Source organism: Oncorhynchus mykiss, chromosome 11, assembly GCF_013265735.2.
Source record: "Oncorhynchus mykiss isolate Arlee chromosome 11, USDA_OmykA_1.1, whole genome shotgun sequence".
In the NCBI taxonomy this organism is placed as follows: domain Eukaryota; kingdom Metazoa; phylum Chordata; class Actinopteri; order Salmoniformes; family Salmonidae; genus Oncorhynchus; species Oncorhynchus mykiss.
Window position 1 is genome coordinate 80,858,576 of NC_048575.1, and position 26,408 is coordinate 80,884,983.

The 26,408-nt window shown below is 47.7% G+C and overlaps 1 protein-coding gene across 4 annotated transcripts in view; it reads right to left on the minus strand.

Annotated features, from left to right (window-relative positions):
- Positions 1–26,408, minus strand: part of wdfy3 (WD repeat and FYVE domain containing 3) — a 218,094-nt gene that overhangs the window by 80,679 nt on the left and 111,007 nt on the right. For all 4 annotated transcript variants that reach the window (XM_036936512.1, XM_036936513.1, XM_036936510.1 and 1 more), the window contains 10 exons: positions 15,611–15,711; positions 12,066–12,284; positions 9,996–10,177; positions 9,061–9,292; positions 8,276–8,433; positions 7,407–7,518; positions 5,048–5,238; positions 4,632–4,784; positions 4,308–4,381; positions 2,243–2,404 (listed from right to left, as the gene is read on the minus strand). In XM_036936512.1, coding sequence (XP_036792407.1) covers positions 2,243–2,404; positions 4,308–4,381; positions 4,632–4,784; positions 5,048–5,238; positions 7,407–7,518; positions 8,276–8,433; positions 9,061–9,292; positions 9,996–10,177; positions 12,066–12,284; positions 15,611–15,711 — 1,584 coding nt within the window. The remainder of the gene's footprint in view (positions 1–2,242; positions 2,405–4,307; positions 4,382–4,631; positions 4,785–5,047; positions 5,239–7,406; positions 7,519–8,275; positions 8,434–9,060; positions 9,293–9,995; positions 10,178–12,065; positions 12,285–15,610; positions 15,712–26,408) is intronic.

The window sequence follows — 26,408 nt, forward strand, 5'->3', positions numbered from 1 at the left end:
ATATGGGTTGGGGAAAGTGTAGTGTGTGTTATTACCGTAGCAGGTCGTATGGTTGGGGAAAGTGTAGAGTGTGTTATTACCGTAGCAGGTCATATGGGTTGGGGAAAGTGTAGAGTGTGTTATTACCGTAGCAGGTCATATGGGTTGGGGAAAGTGTAGAGTGTGTTATTACCGTAGCAGGTCATATGGGTTGGGGAAAGTGTAGAGTGTGTTATTACCGTAGCAGGTCATATGGGTTGAGTGTTATTACCGTAGCAGGTCGTATGGGTTGGGGAAAGTGTAGTGTTATTACCGTAGCAGGTCATATGGGTTGGGGAAAGTGTAGAGTGTGTTATTACCGTAGCAGGTCATATGGGTTGGGGAAAGTGTAGTGTTATTACCGTAGCAGGTCATATGGGTTGGGGAAAGTGTAGTGTGTGTTATTACCGTAGCAGGTCGTATGGGTTGGGGAAAGTGTAGAGTGTGTTATTACCGTAGCAGGTCATTTGGGTTGGGGAAAGTGTAGTGTGTGTTATTACCGTAGCAGGTCATATGGGTTGGGGAAAGTGTAGAGTGTGTTATTACCGTAGCAGGTCATATGGGTTGGGGAAAGTGTAGAGTGTGTTATTACCGTAGCAGGTCATATGGGTTGAGTGTTATTACCGTAGCAGGTCGTATGGGTTGGGGAAAGTGTAGTGTTATTACCGTAGCAGGTCATATGGGTTGGGGAAAGTGTAGAGTGTGTTATTACCGTAGCAGGTCATATGGGTTGGGGAAAGTGTAGAGTGTGTTATTACCGTAGCAGGTCATATGGGTTGGGGAAAGTGTAGAGTGTGTTATTACCGTGGCAGGTCATATGGGTTGGGGAAAGTCTAGAGTGTGTTATTACCGTAGCAGGTCGTATGGGTTGGGGAAAGTGTAGAGTGTGTTATTACCGTAGCAGGTCATATGGGTTGAGTGTTATTACCGTAGCAGGTCGTATGGGTTGGGGAAAGTGTAGAGTGTGTTATTACCGTAGCAGGTCATATGGGTTGGGGAAAGTGTAGAGTGTGTTATTACCGTAGCAGGTCATATGGGTTGTGGAAAGTGTAGAGAGTGTTATTACCGTAGCAGGTCATATGGTTTGGGGAAAGTGTAGTGTGTTATTACAGTAGCAGGTCATATGGGTTGGGGAAAGTGTATTGTGTTATTACCGTAGCAGGTCATATGGGTTGGGGAAAGTGTAGAGTGTGTTATTACCGTAGCAGGTCATATGGGTTGGGGAAAGTGTAGAGTGTGTTATTACCGTAGCAGGTCATATGGGTTGGGGAAAGTGTAGAGAGTGTTATTACCGTAGCAGGTCATATGGTTTGGGGAAAGTGTAGTGTGTTATTACCGTAGCAGGTCATATGGGTTGGGGAAAGTGTAGAGTGTTATTACCGTAGCAGGTCATATGGGTTGGGGAAAGTGTAGAGTGTGTTATTACCGTAGCAGGTCATATGGGTTGGGGAAAGTGTAGAGTGTGTTATTACCGTAGCAGGTCATATGGGTTGGGGAAAGTGTAGAGTGTGTTATTACCGTAGCAGGTCATATGGTTTGGGGAAAGTGTAGTGTGTTATTACCGTAGCAGGTCATATGGGTTGGGGAAAGTGTAGAGTGTGTTATTACCGTAGCAGGTCATATGGGTTGGGGAAAGTGTAGAGTGTGTTATTACCGTAGCAGGTCATATGGGTTGGGGAAAGTGTAGTGTGTTATTACCGTAGCAGGTCATATGGGTTGGGGAAAGTGTAGAGTGTTATTACCGTAGCAGGTCATATGGGTTGGGGAAAGTGTAGTGTGTTATTACCGTAGCAGGTCATATGGGTTGGGGAAAGTGTAGTGTTATTACCGTAGCAGGTCATATGGGTTGGGGAAAGTGTAGTGTGTTATTACCGTAGCAGGTCATATGGGTTGGGGAAAGTGTAGTGTTATTACCGTAGCAGGTCATATGGGTTGGGGAAAGTGTAGAGTGTGTTATTACCGTAGCAGGTCATATGGTTTGGGGAAAGTGTAGTGTGTTATTACCGTAGCAGGTCATATGGGTTGGGGAAAGTGTAGAGTGTGTTATTACCGTAGCAGGTCATATGGGTTGGGGAAAGTGTAGTGTGTTATTACCGTAGCAGGTCATATGGGTTGGGGAAAGTGTAGTGTTATTACCGTAGCAGGTCATATGGGTTGGGGAAAGTGTAGAGTGTTATTACCGTAGCAGGTCGTATGGGTTGGGGAAAGTGTAGTGTGTTATTACCGTAGCAGGTCGTATGGGTTGGGGAACCCTTGCAGTAGCAGACTCAAAACGTTGCTGATAGCAGAGATGGTGGGCTGAGACAGAGACGTGTCTCTCAGGGTTAACAGCAGCTTGGGAATCAGCTGGAACTCCCGTAACAACTTAGCGTTCTTCGCTGCCTCACTGTGATGGGGGAGAAGAGGACAGACAGACAGACAGTTGGTTGATATATAACACAGGAAACATGGTCTTCCTGTGTCTTTGTTTCTCATATAACCCAGGTGATTTAAGATTATAGTGTCACTATTAACTGAAATATAACATTTACATAAGTATTCAGACCCTTTACTCAGTACTGTGTTAAAGCACCTTTGACAGCGATTACAGCCTCAAGTCTTCTTGGGTATGATGATACAAGCTTGGCACACCTGTATTTGGGGAGTTTCTCACATTCTTCTCTGCAGATCCTCTCAAAATATGTCAGGTTGGATGGGGAGCGTCGCAGCACAGCTATTTTCAGGTCTCTCCAGAGATGTGAAAAGAAAACCTTCCAGATTGCAGTTCCTAGGGCTTCCACTAGATGTCAACAGTCTTTAGAAAGAGTTTCAGGCTAGTTGTTTTATTTTATTAGCCAGAATTTGTAGTTTTAGTAAGTGGCTCCCATTTTCGCTATAGTGTTTGTTGTGCGTTCTGGTGAGGGTGCGTACTTCGTTATTTCTCTCCGGTATTCTCCGTCTTAAATTTGATCATTTATTTACATATTAGGGTACCTGAGGATTGATTAGGAACGTTGTTTGATATGTTTGGAAGAAGTTTATTGGTAACTTATGGGATTCATTTGTATGCATGAACCGGTGGATTACTGAGTCTAGCGCGCCAATGAAACAAACTTTTTTGGGATATAAGTAAGGACTTTATCGAACAAAGGACCAATTGTTATGTAGCTGGGACGCTTGTGATTTCAACCAGATGAAGATCTACAAAAGGTAAGTGATTTATTTTAGCGCTATTTCTGACATTCGTGACGCCTCTGCTCGGTTGGAAAATGAATGTACTGTTTTTGTGTGCAGGGCGCTGTCCTCAGATAATTGCATGGTGTGCTTTCGCTGTAAAGCCTTTTTGAAATCTGACAAAGCGGCTGGATTAACAAGAAGTTAAACTTTAAATGATGTATTTTGATGAATGTTTACCATTACGATTTTTGTAATTTGAATTCCGCGCTCTGCAATTTCACCGGATGTTGGCTAGCGTCCCAATGATCCATAAGAAGTTAAGGACATCAAAGTCAAGGTATTGGAGTGGCCGTCACAAAGCCCTGACCTCAATCCTGTAGAACATTTGTGGGCAGAACTGAAAAATCGTTTGCGAGCAAGGAGGCCTACAAAACCTGACTCAGTTACACCAGCTCTGTCAGGAGGAATGGGCCAAATTCACCCAATTTATTGTGGGAAGCTTGTGGAAGGCTACCCGAAACGTTTGACCCAAGTTAAACAATTTAAAGGCAATGCTACCAAATAGTAATTGAGTGTATGTAAACTAAATAAAATCATTCTCTCTACTATTATTCTCACATTTCACATTCTTAAAATAAAGTGGTGATCCTATCTGACCTAAAACAGGGAATTTTTACTCTGATTAAATTTCAGAAATTGTGAAAACTGAGTTTAAATGTATTTGACTAAGGTGTATGTAAACTTCCGACTTCAACTGTACACAGGTGTGTGCCTTTCCAAATCATGTCCAGTCAATTGAACATACCCAAGGTGGGCTCCAAGTTGTAGAAACATCTCAAGGATGATGAATGGAAACAGGATGCACCTGAGCTCAATGTTGAGTCTCATAGCAAAGGATGTGAATACTTATGTAAATAAGGTATCTGTTTTATATTTTTAATACATTTGAAAACATTTCTAAAAACCTGGTTTTCGCTTCATCATTATGGGGTATTGCGTGCAGATTGATGAGGGAAAATGTTTTATTTTATCAATTTTAGAAAAAGGCTGTAACGTAACAAAATGTGGAAAAAGTCACGGGGTCTGAATACTTTCTGAATTCACGGCAATAGCAGGACTTAATCATTCCTCACCTGGACTCAGTGAGGAGCTCTATAAAGTGCTCAAACAGGGACAGGTGCAGTTCGTAGGGTGCATGGAGCCACACCTGAGGAGACAGAAAGAACATTTGAAAACCTCTACAAACATAGCACACCAGAAAACCAACAACATTATTATGTCTGCAGGGACCACGTTTGGCTCGATTTTTGGATCAGTTGCCCTGAAGCCCATTGTGTTTGGCTTGCATCAAGGACCACCAACCACCATTTTGGCTCAAACTGGATCAGTTTCCCAGAGGCCATTTTGGCTCAAAACTGGAGCCAGTTCCCCCTGAGGCCCATTGGTTTAGTGCTAACCTCGAAGTCACAGAGCAGGTCCTGGAAGGCGGTGGTGTTGGGGATGATGGAGGTCTCGTGGCCGCTGTCTACTGTTCCCACCAGGGAGAAGGTCAGGTGCAGGATGTGGCTGTTCAGCAGGTGACGCTTTTTCTTCAACAACATGGCCAGCAGCTAGAGACCGAATAACAGACACGTACTACAGTTAGACCGAGTTATATTACTGTTGTACTAGAACTACAGCAGACAGGATGTGACTGTTCAGCAGGTGACGCTTCTTCTTCAACAGTATGGCCAACAGGTACAGCAGAGAAACAACAGTTTTATCTGAGCAACAATGTTCACACAAACATTGTGTGGTGTGTCCACAAATGTATTGTAAATTAAACTTGAGTGTGAACTAAGGCCATATTGCATTGTGGGTAGTGTAGTTGTACCTGGTAGCCTTTGATGCGCTCCATCTCCTTGCTGGCCAGCGGGTTGCTCTTGACGACGCACACCATCGCCTTGACGGCTGCGTAGAGACCCTCAACGTCCTGCGCCATGGCAACCAGGCCCAAAATGGCCGCCGCCCCGCCCACGTACTGCAGGTTGGTCGCCACAGGCTTGGGGACGAACGCACGCACACCTGGAAGAGAGCGGAGAGGAGGAGTTAGTCTACAGGTAAGGTGTGTGTGTAGTTGGTGGCCACAGACTTGGGGACAAACGCACACCAAGAGTGGGGCAAAAAAGGTATTTTCTATTTATTTATTACAAATAAATGAAAAATGGGGTCATCTTTATCCATTGTTCTCCCTAATTGCTAGTTTACAACCTTGTCTCATCGCTGCAACTCCTCAATGATGTCAGGAGAGGCACAGGTCAAGACATACGTGCTCCAAAACATGACCTACCAAGCCACATACTTCTTCAAACACTGCCCGCTTAACCCGGAAGTCAGCTGTACCAACTTTTTTGAGGAAACACTGTTCAACTGATGACCGAAGTCAGCTTGCATGCGCCCAGCTCGCCACAAGGAGTCACTAGAGCGTGATGAGCCAAGTAAAAGCCCCCTGGCCAACCCTACCTCAAACCGGACGGCGCTTGTCCAATTGTGGGCTGCCCGATGGGGCTCCTGGTCACGTGGATTGAACCCCAGGATATAGTGCGACCTCAACACTACGATGCTGAGCCACTCGGGGCAAAAGTTATTTTAAAGGCACAATCTGTTGTTACAAGATTTGCTTATATGGCCAATTCAACCATGATTGATAGTTACATTCTTCAGGTATCCTAACCCCTTACCCAGGTATCCTAACCCCTTACCCAGGTATCCTAACCCCTTACCCAGGTATCCTAACCCCTTACCCAGGTATCCTAACCCAGGTATCCTAACCCCTTACCCAGGTATCCTAACCCCTTACCCAGGTATCCTAACCCCTTACCCAGGTATCCTAACCCCTTACTCAGGTATCCTAACCCCTTACTCAGGTATCCTAACCCCTTACCCAGGTATCCTAACCCAGGTATCCTAACCCCTTACCCAGGTATCCTAACCCCTTACCCAGGTATCCTAACCCAGGTATCCTAACCCCTTATCCAGGTATCCCAACCCCTTACCCAGGTATCCTAACCCCTTACCCAGGTATCCTAACCCCTTACCCAGGTATCCTAACCCCTTACCCAGGTATCCTAACCCCTTACCCAGGTATCCTAACCCCTTACCCAGGTATCCTAACCCAGGTATCCTAACCCCTTACCCAGGTATCCTAACCCCTTACCCAGGTATCCTAACCCCTTACCCAGGTATCCTAACCCCTTACCCAGGTATCCTAACCCCTTACCCAGGTATCCTAACCCCTTACCCAGGTATCCTAACCCCTTACCCAGGTATCCTAACCCAGGTATCCTAACCCCTTACCCAGGTATCCTAACCTCTAACCCAGGTATCCTAACCCCTTACCCAGGTATCCTAACCCCTTACCCAGGTATCCTAACCCCTTACCCAGGTATCCTAACCCCTTACCCAGGTATCCTAACCCCTTACCCAGGTATCCTAACCCCTTATCCAGGTATCCCAACCCCTTACCCAGGTATCCTAACCCCTTACCCAGGTATCCTAACCCCTAACCCAGGTATCCTAACCCCTTACCCAGGTATCCTAACCCCTTACCCAGGTATCCTAACCCCTTACCCAGGTATCCTAACCCCTTACCCAGGTATCCTAACCCCTTACCCAGGTATCCTAACCCCTTACCCAGGTATCCTAACCCCTTACCCAGGTATCCTAACCCCTTACCCAGGTATCCTAACCCCTTATCCAGGTATCCCAACCCCTTACCCAGGTATCCTAACCCCTTACCCAGGTATCCTAACCCCTAACCCAGGTATCCTAACCCCTTACCCAGGTATCCTAACCCCTTACCCAGGTATCCTAACCCCTTATCCAGGTATCCTAACCCAGGTATCCTAACCCCTTACCCAGGTATCCTAACCCCTTACCCAGGTATCCTAACCCCTTACCCAGGTATCCTAACCCCTTACCCAGGTATCCTAACCCCTTACCCAGGTATCCTAACCCCTTACCCAGGTATCCTAACCCCTTATCCAGGTATCCCAACCCCTTACCCAGGTATCCTCACCCCTTACCCAGGTATCCTAACCCCTAACCCAGGTATCCTAACCCCTTACCCAGGTATCCTAACCCCTTACCCAGGTATCCTAACCCCTTACCCAGGTATCCTAACCCCTTACCCAGGTATCCCAACCCCTTACCCAGGTATCCTAACCCCTTACCCAGGTATCCTAACCCCTTACCCAGGTATCCAATGACAGCTGCTCCTATGGTGCGTGCTGGACCGTTGAGGTGACCGGCCGCGTTGTGGATCAGCTTGACCGGAGTGGCATTCTCATGAGACGACACAGCCAACTGAGGAGAGGGGAGAGAAGGGGGAGAGGGGTGGAGGGGAGGGGGAGAGGAGAGAAGGGGGAGAGGGGAGGAGGAGAGGGGGAGAGGAGAGGGGGAGAGAAGAGGGGGAGAGAAGGGGGAGAGGGGAGGAGGAGAGGGGAAGAGGAGAGAAGGGGGAGAGGGATGGAGGAGAGGGGAAGAGGAGAGGGGGAGAGGAGAGAGGGAGAGGAGAGGGGGAGAGAAGGGGGAGAGAAGGGGGAGAGGGGTGGAGGAGAGGGGGAGAGGAGAGGAGGAGGAGAGGAGAGTGTTACAGGTGAGGTGGAGATAACATTGTGTTACAGGGGGGAGATAACATTGTGTTACAGGGGGGAGATAACATTGTGTTACAGGGGGAGATAACATTGTGTTACAGGTTTGGGTGGAAGTGGGGTGTCCCTTACCCAGGATACCTGGGCCATAGTACATACAGGACCGTAGTACATACAGTACCGTAGTAGGCCTTGCTGTCCAGGTTGTGTGTGTGTGTGTGTGTGTGTGTGCGTGTACGTTAGCGATGCTAACCTGTTTAGCGATGGCCTTGCTGTCCAGCTTGTGTGTGTGTGTGTGTGTGTACGTTAGCGATGCTAACCTGTTTAGCGATGGCCTTGCTGTCCATCTTGTGTGTGTGTGTGTGTGTGTGTACGTTAGCGATGCTAACCTGTTTAGCGATGGCCTTGCTGTCCAGCTTATGTGTGTGTGTGTGTGTGTGTGTGCGTGCGCGTACGTTAGCGATGCTAACCTGTTTAGCGATGGCCTTGCTGTCCAGCTTGTTGTAGACCTTGCGTATCTTGGCCACGGTGAGGGCAGAGACAGAGAGGGCGTACAGGCTGAAAGATACCTTCTCCTCTGGGACCAGGGCGACTGGACATGAAGGCTCTCCAGTCTTAGAGTCTTTACCTGAAGGGGAGAGAGACACCGCGGTTCCTCATACAACAACAGACAGTTGTTACTCATAGTGAACAGCCTGGAAGCTGTGTAGTTTGCTTACCACTCAATATGTGTGTGTTCTCTGTGTGTGTGTGTTCTCTGTGTGTGTGTGTGTGTGTGTGTTCTCTCGCTCTCTCTCTGTGTGTGTGTGTTCTCTCGCGCTCTCTGTGTGGGTGTTCTTTGTGTGTGTGTGTGTATGTGTGTGTCTGTGCTCTCTCTCTCTCTGTCTGTGTGTGTGTGTTCTCTGTGTGTGTGTGTGTGTTCTCTCGCTCTCTCTCTGTGTGTGTGTGTTCTCTCGCGCTCTCTGTGTGGGTGTTCTTTGTGTGTGTGTGTGTATGTGTGTGTCTGTGCTCTTTCTCTCTCTGTCTGTGTGTGTTCTCTGTCTGTGTGTGTGTGTTCTCTGTGTGTGTCTGTGCTCTCTCTCTCTCTGTCTGTGTGTGTGTGTTCTCCTCTCTACTCTCGTCCCGTGTGGCTCAGATGGCGGAGCATGACACTTGCAACGTCAGGGTTGTCGGTTTGATTCCCACAGGGTGGGGGTATATGTGAAAATATGTCTCTCTGCTAAAGGACTCAAACGTAAACATAAAACAAACTCACAGAGCAGGTAGACGGCCTGAAAGCTGCCTGTGTAGTTGGGACCGAGCTCGTACACCGCCGCGACGCTGGCGGCAGGAAGCCCCTCCTCCAGGAAGTGTGTGGGCCCCAGGCGCCACACCAGATTGGACAGCTGTCTCTGGGCAGGGGGCGTGCCTATGTAGCTGTACACGGTGCTGACCACAGGTGGGTTGGTGCTCCCGGAACCACCTGGAGAACTGTGGATGTAGTGGAGCTGGAGAGGAGAGAGAATCGACCGCTGTTAAAACAGGTTCATGTCTAATGATACGCTGTTGTTAAACATAAACCATATCTTTATGTACCTTCACCTGGTGGTGGGGGGCGGGGGGGGGGGGGGGGGGGGGGGGGGGTAATGTTTAATATAGGTAGAGTCTTCAAGCCACTCACACACACACACACACACACATCTGAGTTCAAATAGGCACACAGGTCACACACAGTCACACACACACATGCACAGAGAGAGAGCACACACACACACACACACACACACACACACACACACACACACAGAGAACACACACACACACAGAGAACACACACACACAGAGAACACACACACACACAGAGAACACACACACACACACACACAGAGAGAACACACACACACACACAGAGAACACACACACACACACAGAGAACACACACACACACACACACAGAGAACACACACACACACAGAGAACACACACACACACACACACAGAGAGAACACACACACACACACAGAGAACACACACACACAGAGAACACACACACACACACACACACACACACACAGAGAACACACACACACACACACACAGAGAACACACACACACACAGAGAGAACACACACACACACACACACACACACACAGAGAGAGAACACACACACACACACACACACAGAGAACACACACACAGAGAGCCCCTACCTTGGTGGTTTGGAACAGCTGCCCGTCGATGTACAGCGTGGCCATGCTGTTTTTCAACATGCCTTTACTCATGACTAACAGCAGGTGGTGCCACTGACCCTCTCCGATCAGCTCTCCGCAGCGGAACCTGGCGCAGCACGGCAGAACCTCGAAGAACGAAGACTCCTCGCTGAAATCATCCACTGTTGGGGGGTGGGGGGGGGGGGGGCATAGTAATGTTAACATAAATGTTGTAAAAATGTTTTTTCATATGGGTTTGAAAACAGGGCTGGGTCTTGAGGATTTGGGGGGCACACGGCTGACTGGTTGACCACCGTTCTGTGACATGACATACTTGAAAAGATACCAGCCGACTAGTGACACGTTAAGTTAGTCACAATTTAGTACTAGCCTTGGGCTAGCTTCATTTCCATCCCTGATGAGAGGAGGGAGAGAGGAGGGGGAGAGGAGGGGTAGAGGATGGAGAGAGGAGGGGTAGAGGATGGATAGAGGAGGGAGAGAGGATGGGTAGAGGAGGGAGAGAGGAGGGGGAGAGGAGGGGTAGAGGAGGGAGAGAGGAGGGGGGAGGATGGGTAGAGGAGGGGGAGAGGATGGGTAGAGGAGGGGGAGAGGATGGGTAGAGGAGGGAGAGAGGATGGGTAGAGGGGGAGAGGAGGGAGAGAGGAGGGGGAAAGGAGGGTAGAGGAGGGTAGAGGACGGGTAGAGGAGGGGGAGAGGACGGGTAGAGGAGGGAGAGAGGAGGGGTAGAGGATGGGGAGAGGAGGGAGAGAGGAGGGAGAGAGGAGGGGTAGAGGAGGGAGAGAGGAGGGAGAGAGGAGGGGTAGAGGAGGGGTAGAGGATGGATAGAGGAGGGAGAGAGGATGGGTAGAGGAGGGAGAGAGGAGGGGGAGAGGAGGGGGAGAGGAGGGGGAGAGGAGGGGTAGAGGAGGGAGAGAGGAGGGGGGAGGATGGGTAGAGGAGGGGGAGAGGAGGGGGAGAGGATGGGTAGAGGAGGGGGAGAGGATGGGTAGAGGGGGAGAGGAGGGAGAGAGGAGGGGGAGAGGAGGGGGAGAGGAGGGTAGAGGAGGGGGAGAGGAGGGTAGAGGAGGGAGAGAGGACGGGTAGAGGAGGGAGAGAGGACGGGTAGAGGAGGGGGAGAGGAGGGAGAGAGGAGGGGTAGAGGAGGGGGAGAGGAGGGGGAGAGGAGGGGGAGAGGAGGGGTAGAGGAGGGAGAGAGGAGGGGGGAGGATGGGTAGAGGAGGGGGAGAGGATGGGTAGAGGAGGGAGAGAGGATGGGTAGAGGAGGGAGAGAGGATGGGTAGAGGAGGGGGAGAGGATGGGTAGAGGAGGAAGAGAAGATGGATAGAGGAGGGGGAGAGGAGGGAGAGAGGATAGGTAGAGGAGGGGTAGAGGATGGGTAGAGGAGGGAGAGAGGATGGGTAGAGGAGGGGGAGAGGACGGGTAGAGGAGGGAGAGAGGAGGGGTAGAGGATGGGTAGAGGAGGTATAGAGGGGTAGAAGGGGGTAGAAGAGGGGAAGAAGAGGGGGAGAGGAGGGAGGTTGAACGGGTAGAGGGGGAGAGGAGGGAGAGCGGGAGAAGACACCTCACTGAAGTCATCTACTGTGGAAGAGGGAAGGATGCTGTTCCAAGGTTCACATGACAAAACATCAGTGTTTACCGTAGGGGGTTGAGAGATTGGGTAGGAAGTCATTCACTGTGAAAGGAAAAGACAATGTTGTGTGAACGTTGTAAAAACATTGTGTATTTGTGGTATAAGGGTTGGGTACGTGTGGTAGAGGGAGGATTGGTTTGCAGCGTCGAGAGCAGCGCTAGAATGAACCCGTGTGTGTGGATGTTTTTTCACTAAATTATTTACAGAGACTGTGTGAATTATGTAGAGATGTTAATCTGGGGAAGGGAGTGATTCCAGTACGAGATTATTCATCAGGTTTTACAAACCTCTAAACCAGGTTAACCAGGAACAATATTTCAGTTTGGGTAAAGGGTGTGAGTGCACGTGTACACCTGTATGTATGAGTGTGTTTTCCTGCGTCCTTGTGTGTGTGTGTGTGCGTTCGTGCGTGTGTGTACCATAGCTCTGCAGCAGCTCCTCCTTGGTGGACACCGTCAGGGACCGGTCCTTAGCAGACAGAACCACGGCCAGACAGATATAGTGTTGTTCTGAGGATGTGGCCCGTCGAACCACCGTCAGCAGACGGACAGGGTGGGTGTGGGGGGCAGAGCTGAACCTCTCCACACAGAACCACGTAGAGTAGCTTAGACCCGACGGAGGGGGGAACAGACGCTCTCCTACACGGAGGGAGGGAGAGAGGGAGAGAGCTGGTTAAATTAATGAGCTAATGATAACATGAGGATGAGAATTAATGAGCCTTCATACATGAGGATGAGAGAGACATAGGAGAGGAGAGAGGGAGAGGAAAGAGGGAGAGGAGAGAGGCGTGTGGGAGAAGGGAGAGAGGAGAGAGGATAGGAGAGAGAGGGGCAAGAGAGAGAGGAGAGAGAGGGGCGAGAGGGAGAAGAGAGAGTGGTGAGAGGGAGAGGAGAGAGAGGGGCGAGAGGGAGAGGAGAGAGAGGGGCGAGAGGGAGAGGAGAGAGAGGGGCGAGAGGGAGAGGAGAGAGAGGATAGGAGAGAGAAGAGAGAGGGGGCGAGAGGGAGAAGAGAGCGAGGGATGAGAGGGAGAGGTGAGAGAGGCGAGAGGGAGAGGAGAGAGAGGATAGGAGAGAGAAGAGAGAGAGGGGCGAGAGGGAGAAGAGAGAGTGATGAGAGGGAGAGGAGAGAGAGGGATGAGAGGGAGAGAGAAATAATAGGAGAGAGAGGAGAGAGAAAGGGGAGAGAGAGGGATGAGAGGGAGATGAGAGAGAGGGGCGAGAGGGAGAAGAGAGAGAGAGAAAGAATAGGAGAGAGAGGGGAGAGAGAGGGGTGAGGGAGAGGAGAGAGAGGGGTGAGAGGGAAGAGAGAGGGGTGAGAGGGAGAGGAGAGAGGGATGAGAGGGAGAGGAGGCTGAGCTGTGTATATCCTCTGGATGTCTGCTTTAGCGTCTGGGTCTGTACATCAATAATTATGTATTATTATTTGTTTAGGTCCACGGAGTATATGATCGGGACAACCTGGGCCTGGTTGGGTTAACGGGCAGAATTGGGTTAACGGGCAGACTGGGTTAACGGGCAGACTGGGAGGAACCAGACTGGTTCGATGAATGAAGTTGCCCTGATGACGTCATACTACTACACTGAACAAACAAATATAAACGACAACGTGCAAATATGTAAACAACGTTATCGAGTTACAGTTCATATAAGGAAATCATTCACTAGAAATAAATTCATTAGACCCTAATCTCTGGATTTCACATGACTGGGAACACAGATATGCATCTGTTGGTCACAGAGACCTTCAACAAAAAGTAATGGAGTGGATCAGAAAACCAGTCAGTATCTGGTGTGACCATTTGTCTCATGCAGCGCGACACATCTCCTTCACATAGAGTTGATCAGGCTGTTAATTGTGGCCTGTGGAATGTTGTCCCGCTCATATTCAATGGCTGTGTGAAGTTGCTGGATATTGGCGGGAACTGGAACACGCTGTCGTACACGTCGATCCAGAGCATCCCAAACATGCTCAATGGGTGACATGTCTGGTGAGTATGCAGGCCATGATATTTTCATTTGGAAACTAAATCAAATCCAATTGTATTTGTCACATGTACGAAATGCAACAAGTGTAGACCTTACAAATAGTCCATGTGACTGTTTGATTAGTTGTTCAGCAGTCTTATGGCTTGGGGGTAGAAGCTGTTAAGGAGCCTTTTCAACCAAGACTTGGGGCTCCGGTACCGCTTGCCGGAAGGGGGCAGCGAGAACAGTCTATGAGACTTGGGCGACTTGAGTCTTTGACCCTTTTTAGGGCCTTCCTCTGACACCGCCTGGTACAGAGGACCTGAATGGCAGGAAGCTTGGCCCCAGTGATGTACTGGACCATACGCACACTACCCTCTGTAGTGCCTTACGGTTGGATGCCAAGCAGTTGCCATACCAGGCAGTGATGCAACCGGTCAGGATGCTCTCGATGGTGCAGCTGTATAACTTTTTGAGAATCTGGGGACCCATGTCAAATCTTTCCAGACTCCTGAGGGGGAATAAAACATTGTTGGGCCCTCTTCACGACTGTCCTGGTGTGTTTGGACCATGATAGTTTGTTGGAACCAAGGAACTTGAAACTCTCCTCCCTATAGGATGTCTCATCGTTGTCGGTGATCAGGACTACCACCTTTGTATCATCTGCAAACTTAATGATGGTGTTGGAGTCGTGCCTGGCCATGCAGTCGTGAGTGAACAGGGAGTACAGGAGGGGACTGAGCACGTACCCCTGGGAAGCTCCAGTGTTGAGGATCAGCGTGGCAGATGTGTTGCTACCTACCCTCACCACCTGGGGGCGGCCTGTCAGGAAGTCCAGGATCCAGTTGCAGAGGAAGGTGTTTAGTCCCAGGGTCCTTAGCTTAGTGATGAGCTTTGTGGGCACTATGGTGTTGAACGCTGAGCTGTAGTCAATGAATAGCATTCTCATAGGTGTTCCTTTTGTCCAGGTGAGAAAGGGCAGTGTGGAGTGCGATTGAGATTGCGTCATCTGTGGATCTGCTGGGGTGGTAAATTAATTGGAGTGGGTCTAGGGTTTCCGGGATGATGGTGTTGATGTGAGCCATGACCAGCCTTTCAAAGCACTTCATGGCTACAGACGTGAGTGATATGGGGCGGTAGTCATTTAGGCAGGTTACCTTCGATTTATTGGGCACAGGGGCCGGTCTGCTTGAAACATGTTGGTATTACAGGCTGAGGTTGAAAATATCAGTGAAGACACTTGCCAGTTAGTCTGTGCATGCTCCGAGTACACGTCCTGATAATTCATCTGGCCCTGCGGCCTTGTGAATGTTGACCTGTTTAAAGGTCTTGCTCACATCGGCTACGGAGAGCGTGATCACACAGTCGTTCGGGACAGCTGGTGCTCTCATGCATGCTTCAGTGTTGCTTTCCTTGAAGTGAGCATTAAAGGCATTTAGCCTGTCTGGTAGGCTCACATCACTTGGCAGCTCGTGTTTGGGTTTCCCTTTGTATGCGATGCAGACGTTGTGTATGTGTGTCGTGATACTATGATTTGGGTTGGAGGCTAGCTTGGAGATGGTAGTCTAAGATTAGGCTTGTTGTGATACTGACCACTAATAGCCTTGTAGTAATAATGACCTGCTCCAATCCTATTGACCAGAGGAGAGGAAATGAGAGGAGAAAGGAGGAAGAGGGAGGAGGAGGCTAGCTAGGGGATGAAGACTAGGCTAAGTTTAGCATGTTGTCATAGTGACCTGCTAGCTAGGGATGTAACCTAGGCTAAGTTTAGGTTGTAGTAATATTCACCTGCTAGCTAGAGGATGTAACCTAGGCTACGTTTAGGTTGTAGTGATATTGACCTGCTAGCTAGAGGATGTAACCTGGGCTAAGTTTAGGTTGTAGTGATATTGACCTGCTAGCTAGAGGATGTAACCTAGGCTACGTTTAGGTTGTAGTAATATTGACCTGCTAGCTAGGGGACGTAACCTAGGCTACGTTTAGGTTGTAGTGACACTGACCTGCTCCAATCCCAGAGACCACGGCTCCATCGCTGACTCCTCCTGTGTTGGCATTGTTAGAGGGAGCGTTGTGAGGAGCCAGGCTTGGCTGGAACAGACACCTAGAGACAGGAGGAACATACAGTACATAAAATGACTAAATCTAATATAATCTGATACACAGAGGGTAAAAAACATTAAGAATACTAATTTGCCCTCAAAACAGGCCGTCATTGTAAATAAGAATTTGTTCTGAACTGGCTTGCCTAGTTAAATAAGGGTTAAATAAAATAAATAAATAAAAAACAGCCTCAATTGGTCGGGGACATGGACTCTACAAGGTGTTGAAATCGTTCCACAGGGATGCTGGCCCATGTTGACTTCAATGTTTCCCACAGTTGTGTCGAGTTGACTCAATGTCCTTTGGGTGGTGGACCATTCTTGAAACACACGGGAAACTGTTGAGTGTGAAAAACCCAGCAGTGTTGCAGTTCTTCACACAAACCGGTGCGCCTGGCACCTACAACCATACCACGTTCAAGGACATCTTTTGTCTTGCCCATTCACCCACTGAACCGCACACACACACAATCCATGTTTCAATTGCCTCTAGGCTTAAAAAGTCAACAGGTGACATCAATAAGGGATCATAGCTTTCACCTGGATTCACCTGGTCAGTCTATGTCAAGGAAAGGGCAGGCGTACTTAATGTTTTGTCCACTCAGTGTAATATATTATCTAGAGGGAGCATTATGAAGGGGCCAGACTGGGCAGGAACAGACACCTAGAGATATAATCTAGAGGGAGCATTATGAAGGGGCCAGACTGGGCAGGAACAGACACCTACAGATATAATCTAGAGGGAGCATTATGAAGGGGCCAGACTGGGCAGGAACAGACACCTAGAGATATAATCTAGAGGGAGCATTATGAAGGGGCCAGACTGGGCAGGAACAGACACCTAGAGATATAATCTAGAGGGAGCAGTATGAAGGGCCAGACTGGGCAGGAACAGACACCTACAGATATAATCTAGAGGGAGCATTATGAAGGGGCCAGACTGGGCAGGAACAGACACCTACAGATATAATCTAGAGGGAGCATTATGAAGGGGCCAGACTGGGCAGGAACAGACACCTACAGATATAATCTAGAGGGAGCATTATGAAGAGGCCCGACTGGGCAGGAACAGACGCCTAGAGATATAATCTAGAGGGAGCATTATGAAGGGGCCCGACTGGGCAGGAACAGACACCTACAGATATAATCTAGAGGGAGCATTATGAAGGGGCCAGACTGGGCAGGAACAGACACCTAGAGATATAATCTAGAGGGAGCATTATGAAGGGCCAGACTGGGAAGGAACAGACACCTAGAGATATAATCTAGAGGGAGCATTATGAAGGGCCAGACTGGGCAGGAACAGACACCTAGAGATATAATCTAGAGGGAGCATTATGAAGGGGCCAGACTGGGCAGGAACATACACCTAGAGATATAATCTAGAGGGAGCATTATGAAGGGGCCAGACTGGGCAGGAACAGACACCTAGAGATATAATCTAGAGGGAGCATTATGAAGGGGCCAGACTGGGCAGGAACAGACACCTACAGATATAATCTAGAGGGAGCATTATGAAGGGGCCAGACTGGGCAGGAACAGACACCTAGAGATATAATCTAGAGGGAGCATTATGAAGGGGCCAGACTGGGCAGGAACAGACACCTAGAGATATAATCTAGAGGGAGCATTATGAAGGGGCCAGACTGGGCAGGAACAGACACCTAGAGATATAATCTAGAGGGAGCATTATGAAGGGGCCAGACTGGGAAGGAACAGACACCTAGAGATATAATCTAGAGGGAGCATTATGAAGGGGCCAGACTGGGCAGGAACAGACACCTACAGATATAATCTAGAGGGAGCATTATGAAGGGGCCCGACTGGGCAGGAACAGACGCCTAGAGATATAATCTAGAGGGAGCATTATGAAGGGGCCCGACTGGGCAGGAACAGACGCCTAGAGATATAATCTAGAGGGAGCATTATGAAGGGGCCAGACTGGGCAGGAACAGACGCCTAGAGATATAATCTAGAGGGAGCATTATGAAGGGGCCAGACTGGGCAGGAACAGACACCTACAGATATAATCTAGAGGGAGCATTATGAAGGGGCCAGACTGGGCAGGAACAGACACCTAGAGATATAATCTAGAGGGAGCATTATGAAGGGCCAGACTGGGAAGGAACAGACACCTAGAGATATAATCTAGAGGGAGCATTATGAAGGGCCAGACTGGGCAGGAACAGACACCTAGAGATATAATCTAGAGGGAGCATTATGAAGGGGCCAGACTGGGCAGGAACATACACATAGAGATATAATCTAGAGGGAGCATTATGAAAGGGCCAGACTGGGCAGGAACAGACACCTGGAGATATAATCTAGAGGGAGCATTATGAAGGGGCCAGACTGGGCAGGAACAGACACCTAGAGATATAATCTAGAGGGAGCATTATGAAGGGGCCAGACTGGGCAGGAACAGACACCTACAGATATAATCTAGAGGGAGCATTATGAAGGGGCCAGACTGGACAGGAACAGACACCTACAGATATAATCTAGAGGGAGCATTATGAAGAGGCCCGACTGGGCAGGAACAGACACCTACAGATATAATCTAGAGGGGAGCACTATGAAGGGCCAGACTGGGCAGGAACAGACACCTAGAGATATAATCTAGAGGGAGCATTATGAAGGGGCCAGACTGGGCAGGAACAGACACCTAGAGATATAATCTAGAGGGAGCATTATGAAGGGGCCAGACTGGGCAGGAACAGACACCTAGAGATATACTCTAGAGGGAGCATTATGAAGGGGCCAGACTGGGCAGGAACAGACACCTAGAGATATAATCTAGAGGGAGCATTATGAAGGGGCCAGACTGGGCAGGAACAGACACCTAGAGATATAATCTAGAGGGAGCATTATGAATGGGCCAGACTGGGCAGGAACAGACACCTACAGATATAATCTAGAGGGGAGCATTATGAAGGGGCCAGACTGGGCAGGAACAGACACCTAGAGATATAATCTAGAGGGAGCATTATGAAGGGGCCAGACTGGGCAGGAACAGACACCTACAGATATAATCTAGAGGGAGCATTATGAAGGGCCAGACTGGGCAGGAACAGACACCTAGAGATATAATCTAGAGGGAGCATTATGAAGGGGCCAGACTGGGCAGGAACATACACATAGAGATATAATCTAGAGGGAGCATTATGAAAGGGCCAGACTGGGCAGGAACAGACACCTGGAGATATAATCTAGAGGGAGCATTATGAAGGGGCCAGACTGGGCAGGAACAGACACCTAGAGATATAATCTAGAGGGAGCATTATGAAGGGGCCAGACTGGGCAGGAACAGACACCTACAGATATAATCTAGAGGGAGCATTATGAAGGGGCCAGACTGGACAGGAACAGACACCTACAGATATAATCTAGAGGGAGCATTATGAAGAGGCCCGACTGGGCAGGAACAGACACCTACAGATATAATCTAGAGGGGAGCACTATGAAGGGCCAGACTGGGCAGGAACAGACACCTAGAGATATAATCTAGAGGGAGCATTATGAAGGGGCCAGACTGGGCAGGAACAGACACCTAGAGATATAATCTAGAGGGAGCATTATGAAGGGGCCAGACTGGGCAGGAACAGACACCTAGAGATATACTCTAGAGGGAGCATTATGAAGGGGCCAGACTGGGCAGGAACAGACACCTAGAGATATAATCTAGAGGGAGCATTATGAAGGGGCCAGACTGGGCAGGAACAGACACCTAGAGATATAATCTAGAGGGAGCATTATGAATGGGCCAGACTGGGCAGGAACAGACACCTACAGATATAATCTAGAGGGGAGCATTATGAAGGGGCCAGACTGGGCAGGAACAGACACCTAGAGATATAATCTAGAGGGAGCATTATGAAGGGGCCAGACTGGGCAGGAACAGACACCTACAGATATAATCTAGAGGGAGCATTATGAAGGGGCCAGACTGGACAGGAACAGACACCTAGAGATATAATCTAGAGGGAGCATTATGAAGGGGTTGTTTTAAAATTTTAACATTATAAGTAGGTAAGGAAATTGAAAAAAAGTCACTGTGGGGAAATCACAAAAGTAAAATCCTTAAATTCATATTTTAAAAAAAAACAAAACATTTTTTTTACACGCCAAAATGAATTTGCCCCCCAGTTCCACCCTCGATTTAGTTTGACACTAACTACATCCAACAGGAGTCCAGACCAACAACAACAAAAAAAGAAGAAGAGCTGTCATGTCTGCTCAGCGTTTGCTTCACAACTCCGAGCTTTATTACCGCTAGTGGAGACAGAACAAAAAAAGAGAATAGACAGAACTCGTTTTCTTCACAGTACATCACCGACGTTACAAAGTCAATGACAGGATCTTAGCTTCTAAGAAACATGTGACTAAGTAAGACTCCTAGACCTCGGCTAGTTGTTATTTTCTCTCAACCTGGACATATCAGCAGGTTCAGGGACAACCCGCGGATTTTGTAGGCTAGCTTTAGAAATGCAACATACTTGCGCTTTAAAACTGCACCATTTTTCCTCTCTGTTGCAAAACGGCAAAATGTGTAGAATTGCCGGAAATGAACTCTAATAAATGTATTTTTCTCTCTCCGCTGTCAAGAGGGAGGGCCATTGAAATGTTTTGCTCGCAAGGGGGTCCCCCTCAACAGACTTAGACTCGGGCCGTCTCTGACTGCATGTGTGGGTATGGATGTGGGTACGCAGACCCACAAGCCACTGCAGACCCACAAGCCACTGCAGACCCCTCATGAGTTTAGATAGTTTTTTGTAGCTCTCACCCCCGTCCAAGTTGCCCATCCCTGAGCTATCTGTTCTCTCTCTCTCAACATGAAAACATTGTTGTTGTCGTCGTCACCCTGAATACCCACGTTGGGGATTTTCTGGTCTACCTTCTGACAAAATCTCGAGGAAGAATGAAAAGAACGGTGTCAAATTGCTTAACATTTAACCTAAACATGAAAAGCAGCGTTCTGTTCTGACGAAGTAAAAGAGTAAAACTATTAAAGTATCAAAAGAGCAGTATTGGAATTGGAAAACACAAAAAATACCAGGGCCTCATTTATAACCGTGGGGGAAGTTAAACACAAAAAATACCAGGGCCTCATTTATAACCGTGGGGGAAGTTAAACACAAAAAATACCAGGGCCTCATTTACAACCGTGGGGGAAGTTAAACACAAACAGACCAGGGCCTCATTTATAACCGTGGGGGAAGTTAAACACAAAAAATACCAGGACCTCATTTATAACCGTGGGGGAAGTTAAACACAAACAGACCAGGACCTCATTTATAACCGTGGGGGAAGTTAAACACAAAAAATACCAGGACCTCATTTATAACCGTGGGGGAAGTTAAACACAAACAGACCAGGGCCTCATTTATAACCGTGGGGGAAGTTAAACACAAACAGACCAGGACCTCATTTATAACCGTGGGGGAAGTTAAACACAAACAGACCAGGACCTCATTTATAACCGTGGGGGAAGTTAAACACAAACAGACCAGGACCTCATTTATAACCGTGGGGGAAGTTAAACACAAACAGACCAGGACCTCATTTATAACCGTGGGGGAAGTTAAACACAAACAGACCAGGACCTCATTTATAACCGTGGTGGAAGTTAAACACAAACAGACCAGGACCTCATTTATAACCGTGGTGGAAGTTAAACACAAACAGACCAGGACCTCATTTATAACCGTGGGGGAAGTTAAACACAAACAGACCAGGACCTCATTTATAACCGTGGGGGAAGTTAAACACAAACAGACCAGGACCTCATTTATAACCGTGGGGGAAGTTAAACACAAACAGACCAGGACCTCATTTATAACCGTGGTGGAAGTTAAACACAAACAGACCAGGACCTCATTTATAACCGTGGCGGAAGTTAAACACAAACAGACCAGGGCCTCATTTATAACCGTGGCGGAAGTTAAACACAAAAATATTTGCGTTTAAAAAATGTTTTTTTTTTAAAGACAACATACGTACAAAAATGTTGATTTCTAAACCTGCCGTTTTCCCTGTTATAATCAGACCTGTCCTGAAACTGTGAATGAGCATAAAAACTGAATCTCCCCCCCGCCCCCCCCCCCCCTTCATTCACCTTTTAAGGTGACAATAACACCCTTGTTTGCTGTATACTTTGGAAGTATTGGAATGAGGCAGAAGCAGTTTTCTAAAGGAAATAGCGATGGCAAACGTGACCAAATGTCTTTGGGGGGGGGGGGGGGGGTGACATTTGCTATAAATGCAGTGACATTTGCTATAAGTCTATCTGACAGACAAAAAAAGTTTATGAAAGACAACAACAACAAAAAACGATTGCAAATTGCTGTGGATCTGTAAAAAAAAAAGATTGTTTGAATTGAATAGGGCCTAATGTTTTTGCATTGACTTTTTCCCTCTCATTTATATGAAGCACTGAAACTTTGTCTGCTGACACACTACAATGTAGAAGATCAACTGTCTGTAAATTCACTCTGTCTGTTATAAACCACACCTCCTTTCTGATGCATAGAACATAATACTTCGTATAATATCCTATCTAATAGGCCCAATTAAACGAGGGATCCACATGGGCATTTTTTATTTACGCCTACTTTGGGAATATGAACACATTTTTTATGTAAGCCACGCCTACTTTGGGAATATGAACACATTTTTTTATGTAGGCCACGCCTACTTTGGGAATATGAACACATTTTTTATGTAGGCCACGCCTACTTTGGGAATATGAACACATTTTTTATGTAGGCTACGCCTACTTTGGGAATATGAACACATTTTTTATGTAGGCCACGCCTACTTTGGGAATATGAACACATTTTTATGTAGGCCACGCCTACTTTGGGAATATGAACACATTTTTATGTAGGCCACGCCTACTTTGGGAATATGAACACATTTTTTATGTAGGCCACGCCTACTTTGGGAATATGAACACATTTTTTATGTAGGCCACGCCTACTTTGGGAATATGAACACGTCAGGGCGATACATTTAATCTGCATAATGGTTATGAAAATATGTATTCATGTTTCTAAATGAAATAGTCAACTCGAGATATTATAAATTACAGTATTCACATGTGAGCTACAGAAGTATCCTACAACAAACTGTTCCACCGCTCAGGATACGCTAAGGAAGTAAAATACTGTGAAATATCTTTCATGTATTTACTAGTGTGAAGTGGGTCCAACTAAACGAGAGATGAGATGAATAGTATCCTAAGTTGCTGTATGAAACCATCACAGAAAGGGGGAGGAATTTATTCTGCAATGATCACGGAAATGTAAAAAAAATATTAGCCTAGGAAATAGATGCCTATTTATAATTATTTAAAAAAACGCAAGGATAGGCCTCCCGAGTGGCACAGTGGTCTAAGGTACTGCATCGCAGTGATAGCTGTGCCACCAGAGATTATGGGTTTGAGTCCAGGCTCTGTCGTAGCCGGACGCGACCGGGAGGCCCATGGGCGACGCACAATTGGCCCAGTGTCGTCCGGGTTATGGAGGGTTTGGCCGGTAGAGGTATCCTTGTCTCATCGCCCACTAGCAACTCCTGTGGCGGGCCGGGCGCAGTGCACGCGGACCAGGTCGCCAGGTGTACGGTGTTTCCTCCGACACATTGGTGTGTCTGGCTTCCGGGTTAAGCGGGCATTGTGTCAAGAAGCAGTGCGGCTTGGTTGGGAGGACGCACGGCTCTCGACCTTCACCTCTCCCGACTCCGTACGGGAGTTGCAGCGATGAAACAAGACTGTAACTACCAATTGGGGAGAAAAAAGGGGTTTAAAAAAAACGCAACTACATTGAGCAAAAATATAGACAGAGTTACCGTTCAGATAAGGATACATTCATTAAGCCCTAATCTATGGATTTGACATGCATCTGTTGGTCATAGACGCAGAGGCGTGGATCAGAAAACCAGTCAGTATCTGGTGTGACCCCCATTTACCTCATGAAAACCAGTCAGTATCTGGTGTGACCACCATTTAACTCATGAAAACCAATCAGTATCTGGTGTGACCACCATTTACCTCATGCAGAGCGATATCCTTCAGAGTTGATATTTAATGGCTTTGCGAAGTTGCTGGATATTGGCAGGAACTGGAACTAGCTGTCGTACACGTCGATCCAGAGCATTCCAAACATGCTCATTGGGTGACATGTCTGGTGAGTATGCAGGCCACGGAAGAACTGGGACATTTTCAGCTTCCAGGAATTGTGTACAAATCCTTGCGACATGTGACTGTGCATTATCATGCTGGAACATGAGGCGATGGCGGCAGATAAATGGCATGACAATGGGCCTCAGGATCTCATCATGGTATCTCCGTGCATTCAAATTTCCATTGATTTAAATGCAATTGTGTTCGTTGTCCGTAGCTTATACCTGCTCATACCATAACCCCACCACCACCATGGGGCACTCTGTTCACACCGTTGACATCAGTAAACCGTTCGCCCACACGACACCATACACGCTGTCTGCCATCTGCCCGGTACAGTTGAAACCGGGAATCATCCGTGAAGAACACACGACTACAGCGTACCAGTGACAATCGAAGGTTGAGCATTTGTTATGACGCCGAATTGCAGTCAGGTCAAGATCCTGGTGAGGACGACGGGCACGCTGATGAGCTTCCCTGATACGGTTTCTGATGGTTTCCCACAGTTTCATCAGCTGTTTGGGTAGCTGGTCTCAGACGATCCAGCCAATAAAGAAGTCGGATGTTGAGGTCCTGGGCTGACGTGGTTACTTACACTTGGTCTGCAGTTGTGAGGCACGTCGGATGTACTGCCAAATTCTCTAAAACGACGTTGGAGGCGGCTTATGGTAGAGAAATGGTTTCTAAATGAGGCCCCTGGGCCCCTCCCTCCTCTGTGGTTTGCTAATAACCATCGCTATCCTATCTACAGAAACAACAGTGTCTCTTGAATACACACACACACACACACACACAAGTTTGTACTCCCTATTTACACACACCGATTGGTCCCGTGTGTGTTGTGACAGACCAGTTAATGACGCCCCAACCATTTAGTACCAACCTACCAGCTGCCACAGAACTTTCCCTATATGAGCCAGCTGTGTGTGTGTGTGTGTGTGTGTGTTGGGGGATGGGTCCTAATAGGGGCTGGGGTATTAATATTTCATAGTGACAGATGGGGTAGAGGGGAAGGGGTGTGTGTGCGGTGTGGATAGTCTTGTGTGCGTTTGTGTTGAACAAAAGTGGGACAGTGCCTGTTTGCTTCCAGAGACAACATGTACTATTCTGACGCAGCTGTGCACAGCGGGATGGAGATGGGGTTGGACTGGATGACTTTAACCATAGAAATAAACAATAACAATAATAATAATAGCGAGCAGCAACAAACCACAGGGTTCACAGGATGACCGAAAGGACACAAGATCAGTTGGATAACAAAGCAAGCACTCATGTAGGAAGTACAGAGCATTCAGGAAGTATTCAGACCCCTTGACTTTTTCCACATTTTGTTACGTTACAGCCTTATTCTAAAATTGATTTTTTTTCATTTTTATGTCCTCATCAATCTACACGTAATACTACATAATGACTAAATGAAAACAGGTTTTTATAAATTTTTCCAAATTAATAAAATATTTAAAAACAGAAATACCTTATAAGTATTCAGACCCTTTGCTTTGAGACTCAAAATTCAACTCAGGTGCATCCTGTTTCTATTGATCAATTTTATTGGAATCCAACTGATTGGACATGATTTGAAAAGGAACACACGTGTCTATATAAGGTCCCACAGTTGACAGTGCATGTCAGAGTAAAAAACCAAGCCATGACGTCAAAGGAATTGCCCGTATAGCTCAGAGACAGGAATGTGTCGAGGCACAGATCTGGGGAAGAGTAACCAACGACGCTGACGGAGATGGCAGCATCGCTCCGAGAAAACGTTGTAGTATTTAAAAAAAAATAATAATGTACTATTTCTTACATTATTAGCTCAGGAAATGCTTTGTGTCATTAGATACAGCCGGGAAGAACATTTGGATATTAGAGCGGCTGTAACTCACCAGAACTACCAGCATTACGAGCAGGAATACGACTTCCCTGGAGCAGCTCCTGTGTTCACTCTCCCCAGAGCAATTGAACCAGAGGCCGACCCAAAACATCAACAGGGGAGGAGAGGCACTCGAGGCAGCCTGCTGGTTCGACTTAGGAGGCCCGCACACCCCCCCCACCGCTTCCGAGTATATTACTTGCTAATGTTCAGTCTTTGGATAACAAAGTTGATGAGCTTAGAGCAAGGATTTCATTCCAGAGATACATCGGGGCCTGTAACATACTTTGTTTCACGGAAACATGGCTCTCTCGGGATACTCTGTCGGAGCAGGATTCTCAGTACATCGCGCAGACAGGAATAAATATCTCTCCGGGAAGCAGAAGAGCAGGGTTTAATGATTAATGACTCTTGGTGTAATTCTAGGCACATACAGGAACTCGAGTCATTTTGTTCACCTGACCAAGAATACGTCACAATTAAATGCCGACCATATTATCTCCCAAGAGAATTCTCCTCCGTCACCGTCAAGACCGTTTACATCCCACCTCAGGCCGAAACCTCGGCGGGCCCTTCACTGGACTTGATGCAAACTGTAAACCACATATCCTGAGGATTTATGGGGATTTTAACAAAGCAAATCTGAGGAC